The sequence below is a fragment of the Pelodiscus sinensis genome, chromosome 20, assembly GCF_049634645.1.
Source record: "Pelodiscus sinensis isolate JC-2024 chromosome 20, ASM4963464v1, whole genome shotgun sequence".
In the NCBI taxonomy this organism is placed as follows: domain Eukaryota; kingdom Metazoa; phylum Chordata; order Testudines; family Trionychidae; genus Pelodiscus; species Pelodiscus sinensis.
Window position 1 is genome coordinate 1,956,554 of NC_134730.1, and position 13,339 is coordinate 1,969,892.

At 60.8% G+C, this 13,339-nt stretch overlaps 1 protein-coding gene across 1 annotated transcript in view; it reads right to left on the reverse strand.

The window, feature by feature from the left end:
* The window catches only part of LOC142819077 (bMERB domain-containing protein 1-like), a 33,515-nt gene that overhangs the window by 11,921 nt on the left and 8,255 nt on the right, over nt 1–13,339 (reverse strand). Inside the window, exon 2 of the mRNA XM_075903480.1 lies at nt 13,111–13,231. Within this exon, the coding sequence (XP_075759595.1) occupies nt 13,111–13,231 (121 nt within the window). The remainder of the gene's footprint in view (nt 1–13,110; nt 13,232–13,339) is intronic.

Genomic DNA, 13,339 nt, shown 5'->3' on the forward strand with positions numbered 1-13,339 from the left:
CCGGCAAGAGCTCCCCCAGCAAGCAGGGAGCAGTGTCGGCAGGGAGCCGCCCCGCCAGCGAGGGGCTGCCCACACCGGCCCGGCTGCGGGGGGGCAGTGTAGCCAGGCCTGGGGGAGGCCCCGCCAGCGAGGGGCTGCCCACACCGGCCCGGCTGCGGGGGGGCAGTGTAGCCAGGCCTGGGGGAGGCCCCGCCAGCGAAGGGCTGCCCACACCGGCCCGGCTGCGGGGGGGCAGTGTAGCCAGGCCTGGGGGAGGCCCCGCCAGCGAGGGGCTGCCCACACCGGCCCGGCTGCGGGGGGGCAGTGTAGCCAGGCCTGGGGGAGGCCCCGCCAGCGAGGGGCTGCCCACACCGGCCCGGCTGCGGGGGCGCAGTGTAGCCAGGCCTGGGGGAGGCCCCGCCAGCGAAGGGCTGCCCACACCGGCCCGGCTGCGGGGGGGCAGTGTGGCCAGGCCTGGGGGAGGCCCCGCCAGCGAGGGGCTGCCCACACCGGCCCGGCTGCGGGGGGGCAGTGTAGCCAGGCCTGGGGGAGGCCCCGCCAGCGAAGGGCTGCCCACACCGGCCCGGCTGCGGGGGGGCAGTGTAGCCAGGCCTGGGGGAGGCCCCGCCAGCGAAGGGCTGCCCACACCGGCCCGGCTGCGGGGGGGCAGTGTAGCCAGGCCTGGGGGAGGCCCCGCCAGCGAGGGGCTGCCCACACCGGCCCGGCTGCGGGGGGGCAGTGTAGCCAGGCCTGGGGGAGGCCCCGCCAGCGAGGGGCTGCCCACACCGGCCCGGCTGCGGGGGGGCAGTGTAGCCAGGCCTGGGGGAGGCCCCGCCAGCGAGGGGCTGCCCACACCGGCCCGGCTGCAGGGGCGCAGTGTAGCCAGGCCTGGGGGAGGCCCCGCCAGCGAGGGGCTGCCCACACCGGCCCGGCTGCGGGGGGGCAGTGTAGCCAGGCCTGGGGGAGGCCCCGCCAGCGAGGGGCTGCCCACACCGGCCCGGCTGCGGGGGCGCAGTGTAGCCAGGCCTGGGGGAGGCCCCGCCAGCGAGGGGCTGCCCACACCGGCCCGGCTGCGGGGGGGCAGTGTAGCCAGGCCTGGGGGAGGCCCCGCCAGCGAGGGGCTGCCCACACCGGCCCGGCTGCGGGGGGGCAGTGTAGCCAGGCCTGGGGGAGGCCCCGCCAGCGAGGGGCTGCCCACACCGGCCCGGCTGCGGGGGGGGCAGTGTAGCCAGGCCTGGGGGAGGCCCCGCCAGCGAGGGGCTGCCCACACCGGCCCGGCTGCGGGGGGGCAGTGTAGCCAGGCCTGGGGGAGGCCCCGCCAGCGAGGGGCTGCCCACACCGGCCCGGCTGCGGGGGGGCAGTGTAGCCAGGCCTGGGGGAGGCCCCGCCAGCGAGGGGCTGCCCACACCGGCCCGGCTGCGGGGGGGCAGTGTAGCCAGGCCTGGGGGAGGCCCCGCCAGCGAGGGGCTGCCCACACCGGCCCGGCTGCGGGGGGGCAGTGTAGCCAGGCCTGGGGGAGGCCCCGCCAGCGAGGGGCTGCCCACACCGGCCCGGCTGGGGGGGGGCAGTGTAGCCAGGCCTGGGGGAGGCCCCGCCAGCGAGGGGCTGCCCACACCGGCCCGGCTGCGGGGGGGCAGTGTAGCCAGGCCTGGGGGAGGCCCCGCCAGCGAGGGGCTGCCCACACCGGCCCGGCTGCGGGGGGACAGTGTAGCCAGGCCTGGGGGAGGCCCCGCCAGCGAGGGGCTGCCCACACCGGCCCGGCTGGGGGGGGGCAGTGTAGCCAGGCCTGGGGGAGGCCCCGCCAGCGAGGGGCTGCCCACACCGGCCCGGCTGCGGGGGGGCAGTGTAGCCAGGCCTGGGGGAGGCCCCGCCAGCGAGGGGCTGCCCACACCGGCCCGGCTGCGGGGGGGCAGTGTAGCCAGGCCTGGGGGAGGCCCCGCCAGCGAGGGGCTGCCCACACCGGCCCGGCTGCGGGGGGGCAGTGTAGCCAGGCCTGGGGGAGGCCCCGCCAGCGAGGGGCTGCCCACACCGGCCCGGCTGCAGGGGGGCAGTGTAGCCAGGCCTGGGGGAGGCCCCGCCAGCGAGGGGCTGCCCACACCGGCCCGGCTGCGGGGGGGCAGTGTAGCCAGGCCTGGGGGAGGCCCCGCCAGCGAGGGGCTGCCCACACCGGCCCGGCTGCGGGGGGACAGTGTAGCCAGGCCTGGGGGAGGCCCCGCCAGCGAGGGGCTGCCCACACCGGCCCGGCTGGGGGGGGGCAGTGTGGCCAGGCCTGGGGGAATGCACCCCCCCCCCCGCTCACTTGGGGGCCCATGGGTGTGCGTTCACACCCTTGCAGTCCACATTTACCAAAAAAGCCCCTCCCCCCAGAAATTCCTGAATACGGGCCTGTTAATGAAGCAGTTTTAAGAGCCTTTGTGAATGCTGAATCGGTTCCTGGGTCATTGCCAAAGCAAGCCTTTCCTCATCCTTACGGGCCCTAACCGGGAAGCTTTATTAAACTCTGGCTTGTCTGCTCTGTCCTGACAGACGTGGGCAGCTTCCAAGCCATCCTGGCCCTCCGTTAGCCATTTTAAAGTGTTTGAAATAAAAAGCAAGACGGTAGAATCCTTGCAGAATCCAAAAAGTGCAACGGAATCCACATGCTACAAACCAGGCCCTTTGTAGGGCTCTAAGAAGAAGCCTGCAGGTTTAAGGAAGAAAAATCATGCAGTCTGCACGCCGACATGCCGCCTGCAGAGTTACATGGCAGCGCCCTGCTGCAACGATTAGTGCCTTGTTCATTGGCTCCGCTGACAGGGATACGAGAGCTGAGAATCAGGCCCGGCCAATGGACTGATATCGAGAGTCCAGGCCAAATGTACTGAACACCCAGCTGGGATCCAGATTCAAAGTCCCCCAGGGTTGAGATGCCTGTCACCAGTGCTTGGCTTTGGACTTGTCTCCAGTGAAAAGGAGCCTTTAATGAGAGCAGCTCCTGGAGATGCTGGAAAGGAGTCGTGCAGAAAGGGGGGGCTTCGAGCTAGGCAGACACTGCTCTTTCGCCCGCGTGTTTGTTACAATCCAAGCACGAGCCCCAGAGCAAAGCTGATTGTGCTGCTGGCTTGTAGCAGGAATGCATTTTCTCTAGTCGCCCCTCATTGGGCTCTATGGCTGTGTCTAGACCGCAGCCCTATTCCGTAAAAGTGATGCAAATTAGACACATCGCAATTGCAAATGAAGCAGGGATTTAAAATCCCTCCCGCTTCATTTGCATAAAAATGGCTGCCGCTTTTTTCTGGCTCGGAGCTTTGCCGGAAAAAAGCGCCAGTCTAGATGGGGTTCTTTCGGAAAATAAAGCCTTTTCCAAAAGATCCCTTATTCCTTATTTTAAGAGGAATAAGGGATCTTTTGGAAAAGGCTTTATTTTCCGAAAGATCCGCGTCTAGACTGGCGCTTTTTTCCGGCAAAGCTCCGAGCCAGAAAAAAGCGGCAGCCATGTTCATGCAAATGAAGCGGGGGGGGGGGGGGGGGGGATTTAAATCCCCGCTTCATTTGCAATTGCGATGTGTCTAATTTGTATCCCTTTTACGGAATAGGGATGCGGTCTAGACAGAGCCCACGAGTCTCTCTTTATCAGGCCGCTTGGGTTCAAATCTCCTCTTTGGACTCCAGCAGGAGAGGCCCCCGGCTCAGCATCTAGCCACTGTCTTAACAGCTGTCAAAGCTGCTGTTTGCTGGGCCCTCTAGAATTGGCGCAGCAGCTTCAGCGAGCTGTCGCCCACTGTGTGTTAGGAAATGCACAGCCACCATGGGGGAAGGCCCCCCATGAGCACACCCTTCCGTAAAGCATACATCTCTGGGCCCACAGTAGAGCTGTGCGTGTGTCATGTCACCCACACATAAGGGAGACACATATTCCTCGGTCACCACGGCTTTTATTTCAATGGAAGGAAAACAACAAAGAAAGAACGAACGTAAAGTTGCTACACAATCGAACGATGTTGACCCCACCGCAACTCACCATATGACATCCTGCACTTGAACTGCACCACAAACGCCAGCTACCTCACAGCTGTTCCTGCAGCTGGTAGACTCCTCCACCGTGTCGGGTGCAGGGCACAGAAGCCAGAAAGGTAGCGGCTCTTTTCAGTTGTCTAGCTACATACATCACAACTCTGCTTGCCAGTTCTCGGGCTCTTTGTTTAATCGCTATAAACCAAACTGGTCCTGCCTAGAGCGGGGGGCTAGACTTGACGACCTTCTGAGGTCTCTTCCAGTTCTATGACTCTATGAAACTGAGCCAAGCGAGAACTTCTAACCAAGTCCACAGAAGACTCAATAACCAAGCCCGGGCGGCAGAAGATGACACCGAAGATGTTTCAGCTGCATTTTGAAGAACAGCGGCAGCTCGGCTCTGAAGCCTTGTGCTGGTATCAGGCTTGGGGATCCCGGCGTCCAGCAGGAGCCGAATGAGGCAGTGGAGAAGGGGCGGGCGGCTGAAGGGGAAGCCAGTGTTCCTGTAGTTGTGCAACCTAAGTGCTGCGTGGGGTGGAAATGGGGCTACTCCGGAAGATGTTCTCAATGCGCTCGGTGCTGTAGGATTGCTGCGTGGCTGGATGGGACGCTACCTGGATGACTCTACTGGCTTAAATCAACAGGACTCTTGGGAAACAACCCGGAAGGCAAGACAGAGACTCAAGAGGAGACACTCCCCTCCCCCCAACAAGCGCCGAGCGGTGAGATGTGAGATGATGGGGGAGCGATGCTCTGGAGGAGGCAGCCGGGGTCTCAGCCAAGCTCAGGGAACCAGCCTGATCCCCACTGATGTGGCGTCTGAAGAAGTCAGGCCTCTCTTGGCTTCGGGCAGGAGGGGTGTGACGGCGCGTTGGGGGTCCCCCGTCTCCTGCACCCCGAAATGGCACAAACAGACTGCACCAGCCGGTGGAATAGAGGAAGTTTATTGCCTCTCCAGGATACAGCACAGCACAGATGGAATCTGGTCACAGAGCTGGGCTAGGATGCCTCAGGCCCCCTTGAGATGGGGGAGACTGGGCCCCTAAACTCCAGCTCCTCTCCCTAGGCTGTCTCCTCCATGCTCTCAGACAGAACTAACTCAATTCCCTTCCAGCCCTGCCCCCCAGTCAGGGCAGCATTCCACCTTCCTTTGTTCCTCTCCATGGGGGGTGTCTGGCCACTGGTTCAACAAGTTTGGCATTACCTCTGCCTAGTGAGGTTTTCCCTGCTGGGTCTTGCTCCAGACAGCAGGGGTCACCACAGCCCAGCAAGTACCCCCACTACGTCACAAGGGGTTAAGCCATTCACTGCCCATCTTCTGCGGCTTTAACCCTGCCTCCTCTCGTGCTGTGCTTGGTTCCCGCTGCTAAGGGCGACCAGAATGGGGGGGTACGCAGGCTGGCCGGGTGCCGGATCCACTGGCCACAGATGCCAAACCCAGCTGGGCTTGTTGCCTGATCCCAGGAGTCACGGCCCAGGGCCTGCTCTGAGACTGGGGGGGCTGCAGGAGGACAGCCCAGGAGACGCCAGGGCCTGACCCGAGTGCGGGTTCACGCGGAGACCAAGCGAGGGGACAGAGGCCCCGCCACCCGCGTAACCACGTCCGGCCTGTTGCTCTCATCTCAAAGGCCAAATGAGGCACGGTGGGGCTAAGCACGTTAGGCGTCCCACCTCAAAACCCTGATACTCGGGCGGTGGGGTGGGGCTTTCTCCAGGGGCCTGGGGTTTCCCAGCCCCCAGCAAACACCCCGCAGTGTTCCTTGTGGAGCTGGAAGTGTCCGGCTCAGACACAAGCAAGAACTCGCCATTACAGCAAGCGTTGATTTGAACGTGGTGGTGAGGGTTGGATCGGGCTGCGCAGTCCAGAGGGCTTTCCCCGTTGGAGGCAAAATATCTGCGTCTTGCCCTTTCTGAACAGGCCTCGTGTGAGGGACGGGCAAGGGGCTAATCTTGGTGTCAGTCCTGAGGGGGGAAGGGGATTTACTTCTCCTGTTTCTCCAGAGACACTCGCAGAGGTGGAGGGGGCAATGCAGACATGGGAGTCGCACGGCTCGGCTTCTTTTCTTGCTCCGCCTGACTCGGTTTGTTCCCTCAGCCAAATCGCTTCGCTTCTCTGTTCCTCGGTTTCCACACCTGGGCTTCAAACCCGAGTTCCTGCCGCGCCGCGCCTGGGAGGCGCCGTCCCAAACCGCACACGGCGCCTTTCGTGTTTACGACAGCAAATTAAGAACTAGCGAGTTACGGTCCACGCGGAGCCCGGCTCCCCGGGGAATTTCCTTGGCACCTCAGCAGGGATGCTGCCTGCAGACGTACAGGGCAGGTATCCACGCCGACGGGGGAGGTGCTTCAAAGACATTTCCCTTTCATTAAGAACTAGGTGATGGGCTTAGACAACGCCAGGGTTAGCGCTAAGTCCACATCGAACAGGGCCACGGCTTCCCCTACAGTGAATAAAGGACACCTGGACAAATTCCTTCTAGTCAAGTGAGTTCAATGGCAGGGATGGGAGGAGCATGGGCTCTGAACTGGGGTGTGGACTCTAGGGTGGGGCCCAGTGGGGCCGACAGCCACCAAGGGGCCCGGGGCAAGGTGGGAGGGTGCCTGGCTGTGTGCACCCAGAAGAGGCGGGACCTAGGGCAGAAGGGGTGGGGCTTAGGGCAGTCAGCCCTTAGCACCTCCCAGACTACGGTGCTGGGGTCCCCCCCAGCCCTCAAAACCATGTGGAGCGGTGCAGCGGCATTCCCGTGGCAGTGCAAAGGAGTCTGGGGCTCCAGCCCTCTTTGAAATGCCGGGACCCTGTGCAATTGTCCCCTTTGTCTCCTTCTGTCGACGGGCCTGGTGGGGCCAGACGTTAGGGGTTCAGGGTGCTGGACTGATGCAGGGGGCAGGGCCGGCCCACAACATTTTGGCACCTGAGGCGGGGAGCTCAAATGACGCCCCCATAGCCCCTTGCTTGGGCCAAAACGTTGCAAGGTCTCAATTCTCTGGGGCCTAGTGGTGCCCCCCCCCACAGTCTGGCACCTGAGGCGGCCGCCTCAATTCGCCTCATGGTAAGGCCGGCCCTGGCAGGCGGTTGGGCTGCAGGTGGGTGTGTGGTGGGCAAGCCCTGGGAGGGGGGTCTGGACTGGGGCAGAGGACTGGATATGGGAGCGGGTGTGGGGACAGTTTCCAGTTGGCACTTCCCTCAGGGTGCTCCCTGGAAGCGGCGACACGTCCCTTGGCTCCTAGGCATAGGGCAGCCAGATGGCTCTGTGCAAAGTACACTGCCTCTGCCTGCAGGCACCGCCCCGCAGCTCCCATTGGCCACGTTTCCCTGCCAATGGGAGCTGCAGAGCCTGCCTTAGGGGCAGGAGTAGCACACAGATACCCCCGGCCATCACTCCACTGAGGAGCCAATGGGAGATGTTGACTCTTTCAGGAGCCGTGCTGAGCAAGATAAGGAGCCCGACGGGACATGTAAGGGCCCAGTCCGTGTTGCTGACCAGAGCTGCCATGGTCGTTGCCAACCAGGCTTCCAGTCAAAAGCAGACACTTGGCGACCCTCACGCTAGGGCTGTGGCCTGCTCACCCCTCATCTGCACCTGAGTGGGGGGCCCAGCTAGAGGAACCGGAGACTCACCCCGGCTCTGCGGCTCCGCTCCAACTGGGAAGAAGACGTGGGTTAGAAAAACCATTCCCTGGAGTGTTTTAATTAGGGGGCGTTCACCACCGCCCCACACCTACGTGCGCCGGGCCAGGCCTGGGCGCCACCTGCCCTGCAAAGCCGGGTGGTGTCAAACAATGCCAGTGCAAAGGGTGGGCTGCGGCGGGTCCCAACACAGCTCATTTCCCCAGCCGGGACACAACCCGAGCCTGGTGCGTGTCGCAGACCCCGGCAGAATCCGATCTTGCTTCGGACTCACTGGAACATGCTCACGCCCGTGACCGGCTCCGCGAGTGCCCCCGGAAAGCCGGCACTCTGCAGAGAGGCTGGGGCATTTCTAGCTGCCTGGCCCAGCGACAAGCAGCTGCACCTCGTCCGCCGCTGATTGGCGCGTGCTGCTCTCCGCGGCCGTGTCTCCGGTTCACTTTAAAGGGTGGGTTGCTAAGCATCCGTTCGGCAGCTCAGCCATTCCTCTGCTGGGCTGTGATTCACCAGCCTTCACCCTTTGGGAATGAGTCATGTTTGGCCAGCGCTGCCCGGAGCTCCAGCCTTGTCGGGGGGAGGAGAACGGCAACGTTCATTAGGGACGGGGAGAGACACAAGGAGAACGGGAAGCATCAGTGGAGCTGGGGCGGGAGGGGCTGGCTCTGCTGCGCAGGCCACGTGCACCAGCTGCAGGGGCAGGTTCCTCTGGACGCGGCCGCCCTGGGTGAGCCTAGCAGCTCCTTGGCTTCGCTGGAGGGCTCCCAGCAGGTAACAGTGGACAGGCTGGCTTGTTGTCAGGTGTTCTCTGGGGCTGTGCTCCCCACTGCCCCGCGGCAGAGCTGCTCTCCCAGAACTGTGCCACCTCCCCACCCCACCCCACCCCACCCCATCCCACCCCACCCCATCCCATCCCACCCCACCCCATCCCACCCCATCCCATCCCATCCCATCCCATCCCATCCCATCCCACTCACTCACTCACTCACTTCCTGGCTAAGCACAGAGGCCAGGCTGGTGCAGAAAGTCTGCAGGTGACAGGTGCCTTCAAACTGCACAACAGGCCATTGCTGCTAGGCTGGGGAAAGTAAAGGAGCAAACACCCGGAGGCGGGGGCGGGGAGGAGCATTTCCCATGCAGAGCTACCTGGGCATGGGAAATGCCAGAATGGATCAGATCTGGGGTCTCTCTAGCCCTGTGGCCTGTCTGCCACAGGGAGCGGCTCCAGATGCGTCAGCGGCAAGAGCAAGGTAGTAGGCACATATGGGACCACCTGCCTCCAGGGAAAATGTCTTCGATTAGCTCAGCCCTGAATCAGCCGGGCTCTTATCCCTTCTGACATTCTTGGGTTCATCATTCCTTACTCCCATAGCCCAGGACACTCACAATGTATCTAAACTCTGCATTGGGATCCTGCTGGGCTCAGGCCAGGCCCACACGAGGGAATGGGGCTGGTTTCTCTGCGTCAGTCAGAAGTGATGCTGGTGAACCAGCCTAGCCCCAGCACAGCATTTGGTCAACAGGAGAATCCCCAGCCATCCAGCGCCTGCCTCTGGGGGAGGGGAGTACAGCTCCCATCGGCTCCCGCTGCCCTGAGGGTTTGGGGAGCCACCCAGGAGAGTCAGATGCTGCCGTCTGGTCCTTTAAGTCAGCGGGGAGCAATGGAAACAGCTGCGAGTCAGCGGAGAGCGCGTTTTGTTCCCAATATCTCCACATCCAGGCACCGCCGGACTCACATTCTCTTACCAACCAATTGTTACGTTCACCGATTTTGGCTGCATGACTTTCTGACCGACGCCCTTTCAGCTCCTGCGTGTTTGAATGTTTCCAAGTGTCCCTGTGTAGCAATACCCTGAACATCCCAGGTCAGTTCCCAGCTCTGCCCGAAGTGACCTTGTCCTCGTGGAGGGGGATGAATGTCGCCGGCAGGGCTGCGACATGCCCACGTTTATCAGCGCCAGCCAGCTGCGGGGCCGAGCCGTGAATCACCGTTGTCTGCAGAATCCCAGGACAGCGGGAGCTGCTGCTGGTCCACGCTCCCATTTGAGCGCCAGTGCTATGCCTGCCATCTGGGAGATGCCATAAGGGCTGAAAGTCCTGGCTTTGATCTTTCACAAACCCTGAACTGCATCTGCAAAACCACGGCAGATGCGGCTACTTGATACACCAGTGAAAAATTAAAAACTCTCCAGTGTGCAGCCGTGGCCCCCCGGATGATAGGTACGTAGAACAACCCCCGGCCTCATTCAGAAATACGAAGGGGGTATCGTAGTGTAACACTCCACTGGCCCATTGCAGCGATCTGGCTTACCCACCTCCCTGTAACATTGCAGCTGTCGCTCTGAATCTCCACCAGCCACAGGAAGGAGAAAGGCGCAGGCGCAGGCTCAAGGCCATCTTTTCAATTTTTAGAACCGTGTATTTACAGTGGAAGGGGGCTGGCTGTTGCCGAGGGCAGTTTCCCAGGGCAGTCGCCCCAGAGCTAAGCAGACTGACGCTGTTTCCTCCTTCCGCCACGTTTCAGTGTCTCTCGTCTGTGGCCCTATGGCAGATCTTGCCGCAGCCCACATGCTCTCTGTGCCACAGCGTAGAGATGGCCTTGGACGCTTGACCTTATTGTAGCGAAATTAAGTTGAAGAGCGGGCAACGACTGATGGAAATTCCTCCGTGTTCTGTAAGGGGAGTGCCCCGCGGGACGGTCTCGGTCCAGGTTTTGGCCTTGCGGCAATTCAGAGACTTTTCTCACAAAAGGAATGATTGTTGTCTGGGGTCTTTGGCTGACCCCCGTAGACACAGGAAGGCCAAAGACCGGCTGCTACGCTGGGGCAAGCAGGTTTATCTTGTATGTACAGTGAATAACAAAGGACTGGCTGGCTGCATAATGCGAGTGCAGCACGGTTCCAGGGCGATCAGACTACTGATGGCGGTTTGAGCAGATATTAGGCAGACATGACATCTGGGGGTGCCTCGTCCCTGGCAGACCGGCAATGCCCTGCGCTAGGCTCCGGATCCAGGCCCAAGCCCTGGATCATGCTCCCCAAAACCACAGCAGCTGGTACCCCAGTGGACATGTCAACAGGATGGGGACATTTTGTCCCTCATCACCGGCCAGTTCAGAGTATTTTCTACATCTCACAGAGCCTCAAGGGACCCCCACCCCAGAAGCACAGAAGTGACGGGGGGGGGGGGGGGAAGAGGGGGAGGAGAGAGAGACGTGCTAAATACCTACCCCTTTACACATCCCCATAAGACGACCCATTACTGCTGTAAAGTACCATGCACTCCAGTGAATGGTTACAGCTTGGCAACATGAGAACGTTATACTGGGATAATGTGAACTGGCCTTTAAACTAAGCGTGTTAAACCAGAGCAAAAAACTGCCCCCCCCGCCTTTTTTGGGGGGAAGGCTTTTTGGGGGAAGGCAGTTTGTCAAAAAGCAAAATGTTTCATGAGAACATAAGAAATTGCTTTGCGTTTTCAAAGAGAACCATTTTGACATTTTTGTTTCGTTTCAATGATGTTGAGCGTCATTTTATGAAGTAAAACAGTTTGTTTCAGTGTATTTTCATCAAAACATTCACTGTCATATCCCACATGCACTATTAGATGTAATGTTTCAGTATAACAGAAAAGTCTAAATTCAGTGTTTTGACATTATTGACATTTTTGGATTTTTTTTTCATTCCATGAGAAATTTCAAGATTTTGGCTTTTTGTTCCAATGTGGAATTAATTTTGTTTTTAATTTCAGGACTTCCATGGAATGGAAAACTGGCTTTCAGCCAGCGCTAGAAACAAGCACACCTATTCGCCTTTTGCATTGCTTTAACTACGCTGGTTTCAATTCTCATCTCACGGTAGAGCCGTGCAATTTTGCTGGGTAGTTAAGGGCCGGTGGTGTGAGTCATGGCTCTGATGTGATGGGTAGGCTCACCCCTGCTGTTAGGCCAGTCATATTGCAGCTTCCAGCTGGTGTATCTGATACAGGCAAATGAACACCCCCACCTACCGGTGCTCAGGCAGCCAGCAATCCTGAGTCATAGTTACAAACACAGCTGTGAGGAACCTCTGCAGATCTTCTAAGGACCTTAGGCCTGGTTGTGGCTTCATTGTCCTTTCGAGTTCTGGAGCAACTATTCTCGGTGCTCAGTTGGGTCCGTGAGTAGCAAGCCTGGTGGCCCTCGGCAGAACTAGCCGTAGTATTTTGGGGAGCAGGCCTGGGAAATTGGGTTGCTTACCATCCAGAACCAGTTTCTGGCCCCCTCAATCGCACTGCTCTGGCACCCCAAGTTTGGCTGAATGAATGTTCTCAGTAGCTGTGTGTGTCAACCCTTCACTCTCCCTCCCCCCTCGCCTCCGTCTGCAGCCGTAGAGCCCAGAGACGTGCTCCCTTCCACCCTTGAGACAGTCGACAGGGCTTTGTGCCGGCACACTGATGGGGGGAGGCAAAGGGGGGCTCGGAGATTCTGAAAGGCCTGGGGCTCCCCTAAATCGCCACTGGAGCACCGCTCGGTGGGCTGGGGGGCTCTAAGGGCTGGGGGTGGTGCTGGCTTCACCCAGCCCAGCCCCTTCTGCCCAAAGCCCCGCCCCATCCGAGAGCACAGAGCCAGGGTCCCTCGCCCTTGCCTAGGGGCCTGCTGCGGCTGCCTGCCTCTTGCTAAAGGCCCTTCACAAGGGGAGGGGCTAGAAAACGACGGGGTCCCAATACAAGGCCCTAGCTGCCAGCACTGGGATGTGCACGTGGGGCAAAAACAGAAGCGCCCGAAAGAAAACACCTCTCGTCTCCCGGGGCTCCGGGGGCCAGGTCCCCCCTAAGTCGCCAGTGGGGACGTCCCGTGGAGGATGCCCTCCCTCCGCTGAAGGGCTGATATTACCTTGGCCTTCTCCCCTGGCTGCTTCCTCCAGCCCCCCACCATCACCTCCCGGGTGATTTAACCTCGCCTGGAGTCTCCAGAGCTAGGGCGGGTTCTCTTCCGAAGAGAGGTGCAAGGTGCCCTCCCTCTGCCGGGATGTACGATTCCTCAGGACAACTCTGCAGCCTGCTCCGTCCGGCTGGCTCCCCCGGCCGTCAGATACAAAACCTCCCTCACCTCCAGGTTGGACTCCAGGCTCCTTGCTTTCACCCCCACCCCTGTCCCCACCAGGCCCGTGGCATGGAGCTAGTCACACGAGGCGGAGTGGGGGAGGGGGGTTCTCAGTGACGTCTTTCACCAGCTCCTCTGGGTATTTTTCACAATGAAGAAATCCCGTTCTTTTCACTGCCCGGCAGGGTTGGCTACACGACCTGTTCAGATGCGATTGCTCACAGGCGCTGAATGCAGAGCCAGATTCGCTCCCAGACTGGATCCTTTGCAGCCGGGAAAAGCCCCTGAGCTGTGCCTGACTCGATCTGTGGTTCCCTCGGGACGCTTTTCACTCTACCGGAAGATGCACCCTCCCCGCCTGCTCCCCCAGGGACAGAAGGTCTCAAAGGGCAATCCCAAGGAGGAGACAGGAAGCCGTCAGCCTACTCACATGTATCTCAGCTCTGACTCCCTTCTCACCAGCACCTCTCTTATCCTCTCGATTTTAAAGAGCTCCCCTTCGATGTCATCCACGGTGGTAGTCGAATCGGCCATGGACACGATTTCTTCTTCTGCAAATGAAACATGCAATGAACTGGGTTAGAAAACAGGAGACAAAGTGGTAAAAGTGGCTTGTTGATCTAAGAGCTGGTCTTCACCACCATGGAGGTCGGTGCTTG